Here is a 19,463-nt window from a genome sequence, read left to right as displayed (position 1 = left end):
TGTAGAGTGGAGACTGTAGGCCTAACCAATGATCCGGCTTACCTAGGGTAGAGCTGATTTATCTCTGCAGTGCTGTGTGGTTTACCGAGTAGAGTTCAATAGTACAGACCTCGTTTAAAATTAAATAATAATAACAATTCATTAATAGTAATTACATATAATATATGTACAAACAATTACATTTAAAAAAATACACCTTTTTAATGACATTTGACAGATTGAACCATGACTTTTTTCAACTCATCTCTGGTAGATCAGCAATACGCTCAAAGGTTTGTGTAACAAAGATTTTTAACTGCCATTATGTTGATAGTACAGTAGTAGTAAGGATAAGGCCTATATACTAGCCTAGTAGTACTAGTAGTGAATTGATATAATAGTTAATTTATAAAAACAAAATTAGCAAATGTAAAGTGTATGACTCTTTAGTATTAACTTGATTGAACATTCATTTTATTTTTCCCAGAATTTCTTTTTTTTTTATTAAGCAAACATATTAAACATAATATATGGTGCATTGTTACTATTATAAATGATTTATACTGTGTATCAAACATTATTTGATTCTTAATGCTTTTATCAATTCAATCAATCAATCAAATCAAGAAACAGCTTTTTAGACTTACTAACCTCTATTAAACAAATGAAATTAACACATACATACTGTATACTAGTTACTACCATTTTATTTTTATATTTGTAGGAGCTTGTTAAGGATGAATTATCAGTTAATAAACAGAAACTTTTAGATGGATTACTGTTTTACAAGAAACCAAGGTACTAAATATAGTTTACAAATTAATAAAAATTGTTTATTTACTTTATTTTTTTTTTATTTGAAAATGTATAAAAATATTCAAAATATATTTAAAAAAAATTGTATTATCTGATTTTAATTTCTCATTCATTGATTTCCACTGGACACAGCTATCATTCACGCATAGGCAAAGGGGAACCTTACTCTTAAAAATGTTTTATCTAAATTCCGCTTGAGGGAAATTCCTATTGGTTTGGGTTTTAAAGGAAATACAACCTCAAGGATATATTTCCTTAGTAGTCCGAACAAGCACACTAATTCAATAAGTGTAATTGTTGCCTGGATGCCAATTCAATAGGTACATTTGCTCTTCCAGTCTTCTTATCCAGGTACCCACTTAATATCCTCCAGGTACCCTTTTAATATCCTTTTCAAAAACAGGAAATTAAAAACATTTTATAGGCCCATCTTCAAAAACTTTGACATAAAATGTCACTACTACTTGTTAACATCCTTCATATCTTCCTAGGTAAACATCCATCAATGTTTAAAGGTCATACCATCCGAGGGATATTAGTAATTGATGATTTGATTGTTTATGTTCTTATACAAATTATACATCAAATACTAAACATATTACTGTACTAATATTTCTCTGCTTTAATTGCTCAAAAAGACAAATTACATCCAACAAATATAGTTAAAGGTGTAATGTTAATGAGACAGCCTTGATTAATATTAAGTTATAGGTCTCAAGGTACAGTAGTGTTTGCCAATTATTGTGTATCAAGTCTACCCTGCCAGGAATATCAATATTTACTTTGACAAATCCTAAGCCCAGTTTGTAATTCTCTCACTGTACTAAAAAAACATGTATTACCTGTTATCCTCTCCCCTGATTGACACTATTTTGTTCTTATTTGTTTTCCATGTTAAGCTTCTTTTCTTGACAATAGTTTTAGACAAATATTCATAACCTTTTTATGTATTGTAAATGAAAAATAAAATACTGAAATAATGTTCCGTATAAAATTTAAAACTGAACAGAGTGCAGGAACATCGCTACATCGCTTCTGGCCACTGGCCGAATATAACCACTCCATTTAGTTACTTAATATCCCATAAATAATTTGTTATTTTTATTTAAATCATTAATTGCAGTGCTGCATCAGCTGTAAAGCTCAAAGGAGATAAAGCTATTGGAAAACCTGAATTAAATTTCTGTGTTAGACTTTCAAAATTTTTGGTATGAAACTTTTAATATTTATTTACTATAAAATAGCTCTGTCTACACTATCAAATTTCATGGGACAAACAAATGTGGTGTACTCATATATGGACACGATGATGTCATATCACTACCATATTTGGGCATATCACTACGATATTTGGACGCATCACACTTTTTTGTCAAACTAGTTTGATAGTGTACACAGAGCTTTATAAATGAATAAACCATCTCGACAATAAAGATTTGTATTATCTAAAATCTTACAATAATTGATATTTGACTTTTCTTTTATTAGACTTTAGATGAAATACAAAGTCAGCATTTATTTGAATCTTTTCTCATTCATGGATTCCGAGGATCTGCTAAACAGCTACAGGTTAGATATAATCATTATTCTCTACATACACCATCCTTGTATACTTAGGTAGGATAAACAGTTACTGGTATTCTACCTTGATTTAAGTGGCAAACTGTGATGTAAAGCTCTTTCTACACCATCAAACTAGTTTGACAAAAAAGTGTGATGTGCCCAAATATGGTAATGATATGACATCATCATGTTCATATATGGACACATATTTTTTTGTCACATAAATTTTAATTGTGTGAACAGAGGTTAAGACCTACAAATACTTGGTGTAGCATAGTTTTAATTCACAAATTTGTGACACAATATAAACTTGATGAACTTTAAAGTGTCAATTACAAATGGATTCTCTTTCCTGGAATTATTTCAGTTGAATTGTATTTGATAGCATATTATTAGAAATTTTATGATTTTAAGTCAGTTGTTGTCCCTAAGGTCCAAACTGCAACATGATACATAATGTTATTGTTACATATGTTCTATCCTCCAGGCAATACTCAAAGATGAACGTAGCGTCCAAGCTCTACTTTTAAAGGCAAGTTGAAGGCTTCTTACATATTTTTAATTTAACTCAAATGTTTCTTTAAATTGAATTTGATATTAAGCATGTGAAAATATTTTATACTGCCAATTTCTTCTTTTTTTTCTTTGCACTTTTAATATCAAGGGAAAGTACATTCAACAAGAAGCGCATAACTTTATTGTAATGTGAACCTGTTGACCTTTGACCTTCTTATAGTTGGCATTATTTATTTAAAAAAAATTAACCTGTAAAAGTACCTATCTAGGTGATTTAATATAAAAAGTATTGTTCATATAACCATTATAAGATCTGAATTTTGATTACTATCAAATAAAAACCATCTGATTGTCTCTTTGTTGAGGATTTTGATTATTGAGAAGCTGCCTTGTTTTCTTTTTAGGTGTGGGAATATTACCAAACTGAGAGAATTCAACTATTACACTGTCTTAAACAAGTTCTTAGCTTTTGTGAAGAAACCGGTCATCCATACCATGTAAGTAATGGTCATCCATACCATGTACAGTACTGGTCATCCAGACCATGTTAGTACTGGTCATCCAGACCATGTACAGTACTGGTCATCCAGACCATGTTAGTACTGGTCATCCAGACCATGTACAGTACTGGTCATCCAGACCATGTTAGTACTGGTCATCCAGACCATGTAAGTATTGGTCATCCAGACCATGTAAATATTGGTCATCCATATCAATTTAATTTGTTCATCATTAAAATAAAGTATAAAAGACAATAATGTATTATACCAGTTTTAAATGAATGAATGAACATACATTTACTGTATTTTATCTTAATACTTTTTAAAAATTGTTTTATAATATTTTTCATCGGTCACTTTTTTTTCTATACAATTTATGAACTTATTTTCTTTTCAGAGTATCTACCTTGAATGTTTTGTTGATCTACAACGTAAGAAGATAATTGATAAACTAATTAGTCAATATGTGGAGCGATTCCAAGCAGTTGCCCCAACCAAGCAGAACGTAGGACCTCCTATGGTACGCCAACTCTTTATACTGCACTTTTAAACGTCTATGTTCCATCAGTTACACTCCATCTCCTTTTCAATTCAAATCTTCTGAAAACTCGCCTATTTCAATACCTATTCTTTTCATGTTGCGCTGCGAGCCTCCGGTAAAGAGCGCTTTATAGATGATTAATATTATTATTATTAATATATTTAATTTAGTTTTTTTTTAAATTTGTAATGATAAGATAAATTTTTAATTTTGATAATTATTTATTATTTCTTTGTAGACTGACAGACAGTCTTTAAAATGGTCACTGCAATGCTTAAGAGAACAGGTAATGATAATAGATTATTCTTATATAGCACATACAAGCAAGCTCTCAATGTGCTGTACATAAATTGAAATAGACAAGAAGTGGCAATAATTTAAATTAATGTAAACTGCTATAGAAATGCTGGATAAAGTATGTGTGTCTATAGTAATAAAAAACATTAATAAAAAAAAACAATAAAAATTGTTAATATCATTGATTTAATATTTATTATTCTTTTTACTTTCAGTGTGAATTGTTGGAGATTATTCTGCTTTATTTCAAAAGTTTTGATGCATCAGAAAAAAGAATACTAAGCCTAATCAAACTCTTTCAGGTAAGGTCTAAAGATGTTTTTATATTATATTGCAAAAATAGTAAATGAATGGCAAGTGTTCTTAGCATACAACAAGTATTAAGGGTCTTTTACACTGCTTCGGTCCGGCCAATATTGATTGGTGCATAGCCGCGTGAAGCTGTATGAAAACGGAACATTGACGTTCAATTTGACTTTTCCAGCACCGAAACCTTTCGGGAACAGGTTTGAAAGACCCTTTATGGTTGTCTCTAGGCCTGTTGATTAGCTCTGAAAACCTCTACAGTAGATAGTAGATAGTCCCTGATATTTTGGCTATTGTTTGCCTGAATTGGACATTTTCTTTTCCTCTCCTTCCAGTTAAATAAACATTTTTACTTTCCTAACTTTTTTTTCTTATATAACATGTCCAATACATTTATTTCTTTTTATACTTAATTCTTTCAATAATTGTTCAGTTACAACTTTTTTTCCACTTGGTGACATTTAGTTTATAGTGTTTTGATACAAATCATGTTTTGTTTTTTATTTTATTAAGAAACAAGGTTTTGGTACAAGACAAACCAATAAACATCTGTTTGATGGAGATCCCACGGCGGATATGTTAATGAACAGATTAGGGTACGTACAGAAAGTATTAAGTTAAATGCTCAGAACTATTAAACATCCCGATTAAGGTTGTGGATAAAACTGTTTGTGATGTCAATGAAATCAGTAAGTAATGGTCAGGTTTTTTTCTTTCATACGCATCCAACAGCGAGTAACTTGCCAATTACAGGATGGACAAACTAGTTTATAATTTATCGTTGGTTACTATACCTATTTGCGAAATAAAAATAATTTGAAAATTATGGGTGTTATGGTGCCATACAAACATACAAGAGTTTAATATACTTGGCAAATTTGTTATAGTTTAGAGCTGTTAAAGTTCATGTATTTGATTTTTTTCATCTCAAATTGAGGCAATCTTTTCTGGTTATATAAGGAAATGAATTAATAATAGTTTTATTTTCTTTTTCTGTAGATTCACCTGTTGTCTCATAATCCTTGAATGTTTGGATCTTTATCATTTTCTTGGTGAAACTACAAGTGACAGGTAAATACTCTTTCTATGTTCGTAATAATTGAAGCTTTTAATCAATGTATTTAAAATTACCACTAAAAAATTTATTAAATAATATTTATCGCATAATATGCAATCTACGATAATTTAATTATTGATATAACAAATTTATTAAATACATAACATCATTTGAATAAAAAGAACAAATCACATATCTACACATAATCATAACATCGTATACTCTATCTCTAACAATTTATTCAATCTTCTATTGACTAAAGCCGAAGTATAGTCGTTATCTCGGGACCGTTCTATGGCCACCACCAGGTAGGCTTACTTCATCAAAGCTTCTATGAATGGATGTACTGGTTGGGAGCAGAAAAACTAGTAGACCATACCCAGTACCGTTTTGATTACGATCAATCGGGAAATTACCTCACGACGTGAATACTGAAATGCTTTATTTGTCCATCATCATCATAAAATAACAACAGAAATTCTTCTTGAAGATTGACAATTATTAGTACAATAATAAATAGATATACAATATATATAATAAGTAATGAAACACGGTGTAAAAATGTATGGCTGGTTGTGTATAAATACCAATGGATCCTGATACGATACATGCACAGAGTAGAATAAATATAAAAAAACAATGCTGTCTTCCACATGTCTGATTGTGTCTCACTGATCGCGAACCACCACATTTACACTATCTTATCTTTATTGCCAAAAAACTTCAAAAACAACAACAAACAACTACAAAGTAAAGTGTTAGGAAACACAAAAGTGAACCAAATCCCTATGACAAGAGCCAGTGTTACCCTCCTACCAAGTAGCACATTAGGATAAAATATAGCATTTCAATAAATATATCAGAAAATATCATATAAAAAAAATCTTTAAAATATTCATAAATACACTTGCAACAATACATAAACACTCCAAGAAAAAAATTCATTTTAAGTTTAAACAAGAATGTTGGTAAACTATCAGTTGTAAATGAATCTGTTTATATTTCAGGAATTCACAACACAAACTTGTTTCATGCCAAGAGACTTTTAAGGTCAGTTGGAATTATTTTATTTCTCTTGCTTGTCATTTGTGATTTGCAATCATGGACAAATACAATTCTCAATGTCCTTTTTGAATCAAATAATTGTGCATACTAAAATACAGGAGAGCCCTCGAGACCCAACAAAGTGTCTCTTTAACAGGAGTATCTCCTGAATATGAGTTTTAAGGTTATACGTTTTTTTACATTTTTAAAATCTGTTTAACCTTTTATTCCTTTTATTTTCTATATATAAACAGGACCATAAACAGGTGCTACATCTATACCTGATATGTTTTTATCCTATAAATATGTTTTAAATAAATAAAATAAAAAATAAATAAAATAAAAAATAAATATGTTGTCATTTGTACAACTCTCAATGTCCTAGTTATAACAGTAAACCATTAAATAATTACACATACTGAAATACTCTAGAACCCTTTGGGCACATTTGGGACCCAACAAAAATAGTTACAAATGTAAAATCATGAAAATTTAGGGCTACAGTACGAAAATGTTGGGCTTCACAGTATATATTATATGTAATACCCACCACAACAAATTATTAGGCAATTTACATAATTTTTGTATGCATTTCCGTTTATTCGTCTTCTTTTTCAGGAATTAAATAAATTAGTAAGCTCACTGGGCAATATCATACATTATGGACCGTTGGTTTTAGCCTGGACTAGTCTCCATGCAGCTGCTTTTCCAGACAAAGATGCAGAGTTTGTTCAGAAGCTCGGTCAGTCTGCACTCCAGCTACAGGTCTTTCAGTACCTGTATACGATGCTTAATCTTGTGCCTTTCAACACAGATGCTGTAAGTGTTTTTCTAAAGTGAATACCACTTAATTACTTAAGTAAAAAATACTTAATATTTAAGGGACCAGTCATTGGCGGATCCAGGATTTTGAAATATGAGCGTGCTCAGGGCGTAAAAATGGTGAAATTTAGGGCCGAACACTTGGATCCGCCCCTGACCACTAGAGTTGTTGTATTTTAGTAACATTTATTTACCTTTGACAGGTGCTTTCGCCGTTAAGTCACACCATTGTGTATGGCCTTCTCAATTTGGTGCTTTCAGTGTTCGATGAGCAAACGCTGGGTTCGCCTCATATCTTGGTCCATCTCTCATGCCAGCTGTTGGAACAGAAACATCTTTGTCAAACATTCTGGGACGAAGTAAGTTTGCATTTTTTTTTAATCGATTTCTCTTGCAATTGACCCCTTTGGAAATAAATTGACTTCTATGAGTCGTCCTTGCATCCATTCACTTTGGTTTTAATTTTAATATTTCAATTGTTTGTATTTTTTCTTTGCTATGTATTTTAAATGTATTGTTGAATGGATGATAAATGAATAAATAAAAATATAAATTATTTATTATTGTTAGTTATTTGTTAAGAACCTTTCCAAAGAAAGATGAAAGCACTGTACACTATGAAATAGACTAACATACTGAGTTCTTCAGGAACAAATGATTGTTGACATGTTTCTTAAATGCACAAGAATTACTTATAAGAGCAACGTTACTCCATAGTAAACGCTCTCTAAAAACCTTTTAGTGACTAAAGCAGATTTATTGTCCATCGATCTAAGTCCAATACAACAAGACTTATGCATATTAATAATATCCATGATGTACTTTACCTTTACTGTAGGATTCTGAAGGAGGTATAGCGATGCTTTTACAATCAGCCACCATGAAGTTTCCCATGGAGTTCAGCCCACTGTTGAAACTACTAAAGGCAATGGCTACTACCGGTACTAAGAAGGTTAGAAAGAACTATTGCAAATTGTATCTAACTTTTTATAATTTTTTTTTTAATTGCCACGATTGCCAGAAAATAAAAGATGTATTTAAGCAGAGTAGGCAGATGATTAAAGAGTAGTCTTTTTTTTTTTAAGTATATACACTAAGTATGTTATCCATTGGAAGATAACTTTCAATAACTTTTGCTAAATTTGGATTTTAACATTTTTATTATTTTATATTCAAAAGTAATAGTATAAACAAATATTTTCCAAACAGAAAAAAAAATTGTTTTCGTACACAGAAAAAAAGTACTATTGAATGACCGTTCAATAGTGCGTACTATTGCACACCATGTGACCCACAATCGTCGAATCAAATGACAGACTTTATTTAAGTGTTTAAATATTGTTTATTACATCAGGTATTTGAATATGCAAGCCACCTGCCTCACTTTACTGAGCTACTTGATAACAACAGAGCAGATGAGATACAGAGTATGAAGCATACAGCAGTGTGGACACGGGTCACAGACAAAGTTCTGTTTTCTAAAGGTGCGTTTACACATATATTGCCTATGTGCAGCATTTAACATAGTATTGACTTAGTTGGTTAAATAGGTAATTTGATGCAGTCTTTTACTGAATGTTTTGTTTTGTTTTTACAGCGGATGGTTCAAATAGCTTTGTAATTCCAGCATTAACAACAGGTGTGCTCTTCAACCAAGACACAGGTGTGTAATAGTGGAGCTATAGCTTGCTGGTTCTTGTCTTCCAATCCCAAAGTCCAGTTTTTTAAGGGCTTTCAATATCTATTTTCTAATTGTCATGTTATTTGCTGTTAAATGGTGTGTTGTAAATTAATACTAACAGCATAAAAATAACTTGGGGCAAGTCTAGTGTGTGAATCAAAAATTGTAAAGACTGTTAAACTTATTTGTTCGTAGGTACTCCTTTAATTCGTTGGGACTATGAATACAGTGGTTGGTTTCTGTTCACCTGTCAGATTGAAAATCTTTTGGAATCAACGATCCATGGACAAAGCCTAGGTAGGTGTAATACTGGTGCAAAGTATACAAAGCAATTTCAAAATATTCTACTGCAGCTGCTGCAGTAACAATTTCTTACTGCAATAATGTATGATTTTAGCTTACAACGTTTATGATGCATTCACTGTAAATAAACAGTGTATACTCCCCCAAAAAAAAAGCTTGCTAAAATAAAAGTAAACAAAATGTAGTTACTGCAGTAAACTGCAGTAGAAAAATTTTGAGACGGTTCCTAAGTAAACAGAATTGATTTCCTTCAGATATTCAAGTTTACCGGATACAGGATATTGTTGAACTTGTCGGTCACATGCTGAAATCCAATTGGGGAATATGTGCCAACTTCCGACCAATCATGAAGCAGATGTACAGACTTATTCAGCAGTAAGTAAATAGTTTTTCTTTATCAATCCAAGCATTTCTATAATTGTTTAATTACCATCTTAAGCTCTGTCTACACTATCAATCTTTATGTGACAAAAAAATGTGATGTACTCATATATGGACATGATGATGTCATATCACTACCATATTTGGGCATATCACTACCATATTTGGCCAGATCACACTTTTTTTGTCAAACTAGTTTGATGGTGTAGACAGAGCTTAACTCTTACTTTTGTTATATATGAATATTTTTATGAGGGCATTGAAACAATTTGTTTATTTCATATGCATACAGTACAGATTTCTTTTATTATCCAATATAATGGAAGTTACAGTGCTCATATCTTGGCTTGCCTTAAATAAATATAAAGGGGAAAAAAGAACAACAGTGATAAACTCCCCAATTTCAAGATGGATAAAATATTTAAAAATTTATTGTGCTTATAAACTAAGTCTCATTTGAGGCTTGGGGAGTACAGTTGAAAGAGTCGTGAGTTACAACCCTGGCACTAGGTAAAGATTGAACCTTGGAACGCAAGCATGTTAACCACCAAGCTACAGCTCCACTACTAATAATCAGCATATGTGGTATTCATACTTTTTTGATATGATTCGTATTCTTTGTTGCAGGTTGTCAAGCATTCCTCATCCTCCTTTGACACTCATTACATCATGTGTTGATGTCATAGCAACAATTGCTGAACACCGCCCTCAAGAGGTGATACATCATTTAATTTCAATTCAACAATTTACTATTAAGTTCAATATTAAGAATGTCTTTATTTGGTAACTCTTAATTTACGATGACTTATTTTTGCCATGTTAATTCATTGTGCATATGCAGGGACATTGAGATTAGATTACTATAAAACCTTGTTTACACTATCAAACTTTAATTGAACACGTGGATAAATATGTGGTTTTCCTTAAAGCTCTGTCTACACTAATAAACTTTATGTGACAAAAAATGTGATGTGCTCATACATGGACATGATGATGTCATATCTCTACCATATTTGGGAATATCACTACCATATTTGGACACATCACACTTTCAAACTAGTTTGATAGTGTAGACAGAGCTTTACTCGATTCCTTACCACAGTTTTGGCAAATTCTCGGTTCAGACAATGTGTGTAGATCCTAGGTCACAGCAAATTAAAAAAAATAAAAATAAATAAAAGCTAACTGGTTTTAAAAAATAAACAACTAAACTTGTTTGTTTTAGGTATGGGAAGAGCTCCAAGTGATAGGCTTTCTACCACATACAGGCAATCTATACACAGAAGTACCAAAAGCTGCAAGGTAATTCACAAATATCTCATTTATTGTAATTTTATTTCAACAATATTTAACGAGGGTGGTTCATTCAGCCAAAGCTGATCATTAAAGATGTATTGTCCCCCAAAAACATGAAAAATGAAGATTTATTAAATCAGACATTGAATATGTTATTTTGTAGTTTTAATGAAGTTAATCACTTCTAAATAATGTTTTCAGTTATAAAATGACAAAATAAATGGTTAAATTCAACCAAAAACCCCTTGGCTGGCAGCCAATTTGACTATTTTGTGCTTTAAATTGCAGTTTTTTCAGGTAAATACATTTTTGTTGGTCCAATTTTTGAATTATTTTTTCAGGACAACACATCAAGACCTGGAAATATATATTGATAAATATGATATTATTTATAAATAAATTATATAAAGTTTTTATGTTTTAAATGTGTTTTATTGTAGTGGTGATGGTATTTTCGCTGGTCATTATGGTAATCTGTTACATCGTCATGAGCAACCAAGTGGAGTGTATCCCGTGACGTTAGCGTACCTTAATCTTCTAAATCAACTTGTTATGGTACTTGATTAAATTAATTTTAAAGATAATAATTATATAGATGAAACAATTATGATGAAACCTCAACTTCCCAGTCAATAATACACATTATTTTTGTCACATAAAGTTTGATAGTGTAGGAAAGGCTTTAGATTCATAATAAATGTCCTTTTTTTTTACAGGGACTTTCGTCAAATGTTGATATCGCTGTTGGACAGGATCTGTTAGCAAGTGTCGTTTTTATGCAGAGGGACATTTTCACCGTCTTCCATAAATGGCGTTACAATACTTTTTCTGATCGTGAGACTATTGGTCAGAAATGTTTAGAGATATTTCACTTGGTACTCAACATCCCTCAAATTAAATCGGCAGATTCCAAGAAAACGTCCGGGTAAGTTTGTTTCTTTATTTAAAGATTTTTGAAACAGATTCATAAAAAAGTCATAAATTTAGTAAGGGCGTGTGGCACAGTGTGTTTGACATTGCATTAATGATCGTGAGATTATAGGTTCAAATCCAATGCTCATCGCATTGCTTGTATGCTTTGCCTCTCTCTATCCAGGTATACAAATGGGTACCCGGTTAGGTCAAGACACAACTTGCGCTGAAGACTAGCTGCATTATGGGTGTATTTTTTATTTTTTTAAATGACTGCGTAATATTATTAGATTAAATTTGTACAGTGCTTACAGGTTTCACATTAGGCAATTTATTAAATTATTGTTATAAATATTTATGCTGTAATTATGCAAATTTCTGTTGTTTTCAGTGTCTCGGTACGTGATGCTTGCATTCATGGTTTCTTGAACTTTGACTCTGGCCAAGCTCTACTGAACATCGTGTCAACTGGGGTCGATGCCATTGACCAACGTGCCAATGAAAATGGCTGGTAAGTCGTTCTTATCGCAGTTATCTGCTCAAATTGTAGAGTGTAATCAAATTAGATACCATTAATGTATTTCTTCAAGTGTTGTTTATCTCTCCATATTTTAAGAGGGTGGTCCAGTCAGCATGAGCTGACTTCATCCACAAAACAAGACGACAATACAAAGAATTATAGAATATAAAAAAATACATACCATTAAAACTTCATAAAAGCATATAAATTTAACTATTATTTTACTTTTTTCATAGTACTTTCTCTGGTCCAGTAGAAAGGTTGACACAACTAGTAAAACTAGCATTTTCCGTTCTGAATCGACTATTAATCTGGCAGCCAGCCAATCATGAACCTTCGCGCATGGAACAAGTGTTGACCTCTCACACCACCGGCCTTCCACACCAGCCACACTTAGTTGCCCTTATTGCTGGTTATATATATCATAGGTTTGATCCTAAGTTACCAACTCTTGCAACACTCCTGTTAAAGAGACTAGCTGTGGTAAGGTTCCCTTTTTGTCATAATTTAAAAAATAACACACCAATTACATTGAGAATGTAAATAAACTATATCATGCTTATAAATTAAGTCTCATTTGAGACTAAAGCTCTATCTACACTATCAAATTTAATGTGACAAAAAGAGTGTGATGTGCCCAAATATGGTAGTGATATGACATCATCATGTCCATATATGGGCACATCACATTTTGTTGTCGTATAAAGTTTGATAGTGTAGACAGAGTTTCGGGAAGTAGGGTTGTTTTACAGTTTGTGAACTACAATCCTGGCACTAGGTCATGGACATGAGTGAGTGAGTGGCCGAGCGGTTAAGACAGTGGAACCGTAATTACGTAGCCATAACATCGGCAGGGTTTCGAGGCTCACTCGCTCCATGGTTCTGGTGGTAGAACGAGTCTTCTCGGATAAGGACTATAAACCGTAGGTCCAGTGTACACATCTAGCTCGTGTGCACTTTAAAGAACCTAGTACATCTTTCGAGACGAGTAGGGGGTTACCCCGGTGTATTAGTACATCACAGCCACTGATCACCAACTGGGCCCTCTGGGAGACCAGTCTTTGACTGAAGAGGTTACCCAGTATAAATATAAATTTCAATTCAATTCAATTCAATTGAACCCCGGACTTTGAGATAGGAAGGCAAGCATGTTTTACCACCAAACTACAGCTCCATTACTTCCTCAGCTACAACAGTTTTTACATTCCCCATCAGTGATGATTAGGTTATTTATGGAGCAGTGGTAGTCTTTAGTATTTCTGATTTATTTTCAGGTTGCTCCAATGTCAATATACGGTTGCCTAGGAACACATGCTGTTGCTATTAGAGACACGTATTTATATCGATTACAATCACATTCAGAGGTAAGAACATTACCTTTCTGCAAATTAATTACTAATAATAAAAAAGCCTATCACGGAAATTCAACACTCGGACAAACAAAGTGAAATTCTCAGTAAAGAAAACAAAATAACTAAATTGACAAAAAAGGTGATATATGGTAGTGATGTGACATCATCGTGTCTATATATGGGCACATCACATTTTTTTCTCGCATAACATTTTATAGTGCAGCACAGCGCGACCTACCGTCGTGACGTCAGCACCGTGATACTCAATACATTTCTGAACCATTTAGTAAATTGTTAAGCCACGAGTAAAATTCATGTATACCACAACTAGAAATAAATATTGGGGTCTTTTCATCAACATTCATTTTATTCTTTCATTTCTTTCAGGATTCTAGATTGCGTGTTGTAATCTTGGAATTCTTAAGCGCTGCTGTTGACAGTCAGCCTGGATTGATAGAAATGTTTCTCAACTTGAATTTCCAAGAGAAAAAGATGACAGTAGCACCAGGAAAGAAGGGTGATAAAACAAAAACAAAACAGGTAAACCAACCAAGTATAGATAATATATTTAGAAAGTTAAAATTATCTCTGCAAATGACAATGCATACTATTAGGGAGGTTTCGCAACCTTACGAATACGATAACGAAAACGGATACGTCACACATTTGTGAAACTTTTGAGCTGATCCCCATTTCATATTCGTAAAGCGTATTCGTGTTGACGAATATCACCAGTCATATTCGTAACTACAAAACGAGTATAGTTTTGATCTATTTTGCACATTTTGCATTTGAATCAGGAATGATTCATGATTATAATATAATTATAGATTTTTGAATGCCAGGTCAATTTTGATAAATAGCAGTTTTTAAATTCCTCACTCGCTTTGATGTTACGCTAGGCCTAGGCAGCCAAGCACCAAGCAACACGTACAGATTTTTTTATGGCTTACGAAAATGAATACGTGTGCGTGACGTTTTCGTTATCGTATTCGTAAGATTGCGAAACCTCTCTATTATACTAAACTGTCACACTACACTATAATGAGTGTAATTCATTGCAGGTCATAGAGATTGGAAAGTTGAGTTGTTTGCCCACAGTTCTGGATATACTAGATGAACAGAAACAGGTCAGTTTTTTTCTTTACATATCTTTAAATAGGATACAATTTGATAAAAAAGATAGCAATATTAATGAATAAATAGAAATGTGTTTTGTCTACATTGTCTAGTATTAATACATAATAATTATCACTTGGTTAGTTTAAGGTTAATATATCTGTTTTGTGTCCTTGTTCTGTGTCCTACTATAGTGAGACAACTGACTATACAATAATGTTACTTTTTATTCATACTTCAATGAAATAAAATTGTTTAAGTTAGTTATTTTTGTGATTGTAGGGTACAACGCATTGTCCGCCAGACCTGCAGTGTGCTGCCATTGGCTTCCTACTTGCTTTGTGGCGAGGTAGACAACAAGCTGCCATGACTGTACTAAGAGAAAGGTAATATTACTAATGTACAGTATCAAAGCATACCATAGCATACAAGAAAATAAAATACATTCATTATTATTTACTAGATGGTACGCTCGCATCTAGGTCGTGCCCACAGATGGTTCTCAAATACACAGTAATTTCAGCGTAACAAAACTGGCGATTTCAAATGTACGTACCGCGGGACTATAATACATTGTCGTTTACAGAAACGAATAAATAGACACGATGATTTATGTAGTCAACTAAAATTAGCACCCTGGGAATTACTTCCGAAGGAGAAACTTATCACAAAATGAGTCCAAATTTTTGATTTGGACTCATTTAAAGAAACCCAATTTGTGTTTTGTATGTAACATTAGGGTTGAGGGATGGGAAAGCGGATAGGTACAAAGAGGAACAATTTTTAAATATATTCTTTATCCACTCATTAACGAAATATTTTGTTCATGTTTTATAGGCCTATAAATAATATACCTCTAAATACAGTAAAACATTTGCGATGTAATACTTTGTTAAAACTGTCACTGTCATAATCGATTGAAATATTAAAGTACATGTCACGATACACCACTACGACGTTTATATTTTTGGTAATTATTAATTAATACAAAGTACAAACCAACTTTATATACCATCGGGTAAAAATTCTAGAAGTAAGGCGCGATTTACCGATTTTTGCCCTTACGTAAATTTATATATAGATAATATATAAAAATCAGATCACCTGGATAGAGTGCTCGATACACGGAGGTAGAGCTAAATAAAGTAAAACAATACAAGATGAACTAAGATGACTTCATATTTATTCACTACAAGCTTGTTTCGTATTTATTTCTTATTATTATTTATGTAGTTTTTTAAATGTTTATTTTATTTGGAATTTGTAAAAGCATTAAGCATACAAATGATGATAAATTTGTTTGATAGGTAACAAACAAACAACTATTATGCATATTTTGTAATAAAAATATTTATTATTTCTTATTAGAAAAGAAAATGCATCACTGTATATCTGTGATTTCAATTTTACTTAATTTTTTTCTTTTCTTTTTAGACCTGAATTTTGGAAAGAAATTAGTGCTCCGTTGTTCAAGGACCTGACAAAGTGTACAGACATGAGTTCACAAATGAAGGCGTGTGGTTATGCTCTCAAACTAATGGCATTGGAGTGTTTCTACATCCAAGGGTTAGTACAGCTAGTGATGTCTGCATTGTGATAGCATCTGCAACTATACCCCAATTGATAGTTATGATTTTTGGAGTTTGCAGATTTTTGCTTCCTTTTATTATTTATTTTCCATAACTTACTCAAACTTAAGTCAAGTAGCTAAATGAATAGCAAGGCGCCGCAAACTAAAGACATAAAATCGGCGCAGGCTCAAGTCACTCGCCCATAGTTCTAGTGGCTAGTTCTGCTTAAAGTCTACTTCTAAACTAATTTTAACCACCATACACATTTATATAACATTATGAGGTAATTTCCCGATTGATCGTAATCAAAACGGTACTGGGTATGGTCTACTAGCTTTTCTGCTCCGAACTCGTCATCCATTCATAGAAGCCTTGATGAAGTAAGCCTACCTGGTGGTAACCATAGAAACGGTTCCGAGATAACGACTATACTTCGGCTTTAGTCGATAGAAGATTGAAAAAATGGTTTTTTAAAGAACAATATATATCAAACTTAACAATAGATTTGTTTATAATTAATTTATTGTTTTTCTTTTCTAGTTCAGCATCGCTGGAAAAGGGCCTGCAAGACATCCTCAAGAAATTCAACCAGGAGCAGAAGTTTAAAACATGGTCTCATGTTAGTCTCAAATGTTATTATACAATGTGTGTAAATACAGAGAATATAGATAATTAGCTAAAGATATATTGAAATTTATTCACTTTTCTCAACTTATCACAAATTCCTACTTTGTATGTTTCTGAGATGAAAAAAACAATTCACAAAGTTGTCAAAAAACAAACTTAAATGCCATGAACTTGTCGTTTTTTTTGTTTTCTGTAGATCATCAGAGACATGATGGAAGACAGAGCTGGTGAGGAGGACAATGTGGAGGATGTGTTTATTAGAGAAGATGAGGGATTAATACTGCTGCAGGCTTGGAGGATGTTTCTTCTTGTCTTGGCTTCTGTAAAGTTTTAATAATTGTCTTCAATATTATTTCACAATAACAAAATAATGGTTTTTTGTCCAGTTCAATGTATAGCTTATTGTACTATTAGCTTCTTGTTTATTTTACAGGGTCCAGCCAGCGGTCACCCTTCTGACCAGGTCAAGAATATCATTCTGAATGACATCATATCAAGTATTAAATTTCAGGTATATTAAAAACTGTTCCCTTAATAAAATTTTTTATTTATTTCGCTAAAAGTTCATAGAAAAGATAGTGATTAATTATAGCTGAAGCAATTTACAGTATTTTGGTTTTTTTTGTAGGTCGTTGCTGCAATGTCCACATTTCATGTCAGAGCTTGCCTTCTTCTTGGATCCATGTATCTCAGTCTCTTGAAACAATGGCCAAGGTACTATTAATAATATTAACGAATCATAACATCAAGTATGAGTCCTAAATGACAAATAGAGCATTATTATTGGCCGTCTCTTAAGCCCGGTCTACACTATCAAACTAGTTTGGCCAAAAAAATGTGTGATGTGCCCAAATAATGGTAGTGATATTACATCATCATGTCCATATGTGGGCACATCACATGTTTTAGTCACATAAAGTTTGATAGTGTAAACAAGGCTTTAAAATTCATGTTTGTATGTTCTGTTATGTCACCAGCATATGTTTATTCAAATTTTGTTTTATTTACCCTCATTGCAGTCTCCATGGCGATCAGTGGAACAAACTAGTTGACGTGATCTTCATCACTGAACACCTGACAGATGAGGATCTGATGTCATTTATTCGTCTACGAGTCGTCATGTTGTCTTCCATCACTATCTTGTTACAATACCAAAGAGGACGAAACCCCAAAGGTCTGTATTTCTTTATTCTTTATACTGGGAAGCCTGTTCACTAATAAACTTCTGTTCTCCCACAGGGCCCAGAATGTGTGAGTGGCAGGGGCTATGTGTGTGTGTGTTTTTATGGTTTAAAATGTAATTGTGGTGAAATAAGCTTCCTTGCAGTGTAACTGGGCTGAATTGTTAAGACTATATTTGTGTCGAACAGCCAATAAACAACACTAATTTGTAAGTCCACACTGACAGGGACTGAAGTACACTTGGGTAACCACATATCCTAACTAAAGATGCACTACGTTCTTTTAAGTGCAATAATAATAATAATAAGATTTATATAGCGCACATATCCACAAAAATGCTCAAGGCGCTTGTGAAAAACCATGAAAAAAACATATGAAAATATAAATCTTGAAACCTAAATACTACTGATAATTTTGACAAAAACCAAAATAAAACCAATCGAACCCACATCACTGCTTCCGTTTACCAGCAATTTAAGGTGCATAGACCAGCCAGTACATAACTCACAGGTGTTCTCAGTGATGTGGGTATCTAGCTATAGAGCCAGAGGTGTACACTTGACCTTCATTTTTAATTCCTTAACTTAAAGGACTTGTTTACCACCACAACTAAGTCGAGGAGAGGCTTGAACCTGTGCCGATATTAAGGCTAAATCATGTTGCACAATTCTCTTTCTATTCTCTTTTTTTTTAACTTAAAGCTTTGGAAGAGACTACCATTTCTAGACTTTTATCAATAATCTGTTCATCGCTGCGTCACAGTAAAATGTATTACCAGAAAACCGCATCATCAATAAGCAAAGCCGCAATGAAAAAGGCGTCTTCAAAATCCGAAAAGACAGTTGATAACACGGAATTACTTGGAAAACTAGAGAAAAAGTCTGAGCAGGTAAGGGTAGCTCTGTACTTGATTGTGGAAGGCAATTATAGCATAGAGTATAGACCCTCTATGATTGTAGTGTTTTGTTACCTGGGCAAAGAGACATAAGCTTTGTCTTTTCACTTTTGTGTATTGTAGGTGTAACTACTTAGCTTAAGCTTGGTTTCCACTACAGATGCAACATAAGTATGTAACGCA

At 32.7% G+C, this 19,463-nt stretch overlaps 1 protein-coding gene across 1 annotated transcript in view; it reads left to right on the top strand.

Annotated features, from left to right (window-relative positions):
• LOC140047167 (nucleoporin NUP188-like) overlaps positions 1–19,463 on the top strand; it is a 28,466-nt gene that overhangs the window by 245 nt on the left and 8,758 nt on the right. The window contains exons 2-37 of the mRNA XM_072092022.1: positions 218–272; positions 704–777; positions 1,919–2,003; positions 2,284–2,364; positions 2,846–2,890; positions 3,279–3,371; positions 3,772–3,894; positions 4,154–4,201; positions 4,428–4,514; positions 5,032–5,114; positions 5,518–5,589; positions 6,583–6,625; positions 7,238–7,438; positions 7,645–7,800; positions 8,280–8,393; positions 8,796–8,925; positions 9,039–9,104; positions 9,318–9,419; positions 9,680–9,800; positions 10,434–10,521; positions 11,032–11,108; positions 11,543–11,657; positions 11,819–12,027; positions 12,406–12,525; positions 12,771–13,017; positions 13,809–13,898; positions 14,274–14,426; positions 14,951–15,016; positions 15,288–15,391; positions 16,440–16,571; positions 17,117–17,195; positions 17,400–17,525; positions 17,637–17,714; positions 17,832–17,917; positions 18,223–18,377; positions 19,087–19,274. Of these exons, the coding sequence (XP_071948123.1) occupies positions 218–272; positions 704–777; positions 1,919–2,003; positions 2,284–2,364; positions 2,846–2,890; positions 3,279–3,371; positions 3,772–3,894; positions 4,154–4,201; positions 4,428–4,514; positions 5,032–5,114; positions 5,518–5,589; positions 6,583–6,625; positions 7,238–7,438; positions 7,645–7,800; positions 8,280–8,393; positions 8,796–8,925; positions 9,039–9,104; positions 9,318–9,419; positions 9,680–9,800; positions 10,434–10,521; positions 11,032–11,108; positions 11,543–11,657; positions 11,819–12,027; positions 12,406–12,525; positions 12,771–13,017; positions 13,809–13,898; positions 14,274–14,426; positions 14,951–15,016; positions 15,288–15,391; positions 16,440–16,571; positions 17,117–17,195; positions 17,400–17,525; positions 17,637–17,714; positions 17,832–17,917; positions 18,223–18,377; positions 19,087–19,274 (3,892 nt within the window). The remainder of the gene's footprint in view (positions 1–217; positions 273–703; positions 778–1,918; positions 2,004–2,283; positions 2,365–2,845; positions 2,891–3,278; positions 3,372–3,771; positions 3,895–4,153; positions 4,202–4,427; positions 4,515–5,031; positions 5,115–5,517; positions 5,590–6,582; positions 6,626–7,237; positions 7,439–7,644; positions 7,801–8,279; positions 8,394–8,795; positions 8,926–9,038; positions 9,105–9,317; positions 9,420–9,679; positions 9,801–10,433; positions 10,522–11,031; positions 11,109–11,542; positions 11,658–11,818; positions 12,028–12,405; positions 12,526–12,770; positions 13,018–13,808; positions 13,899–14,273; positions 14,427–14,950; positions 15,017–15,287; positions 15,392–16,439; positions 16,572–17,116; positions 17,196–17,399; positions 17,526–17,636; positions 17,715–17,831; positions 17,918–18,222; positions 18,378–19,086; positions 19,275–19,463) is intronic.

The sequence above is a fragment of the Antedon mediterranea genome, chromosome 4 (assembly GCF_964355755.1).
Source record: "Antedon mediterranea chromosome 4, ecAntMedi1.1, whole genome shotgun sequence".
NCBI lineage: Eukaryota > Metazoa > Echinodermata > Crinoidea > Comatulida > Antedonidae > Antedon > Antedon mediterranea.
The sequence above is the reverse complement of the archived record's forward strand: the minus strand, read 5'-3'. Positions and strand labels throughout refer to the sequence as shown.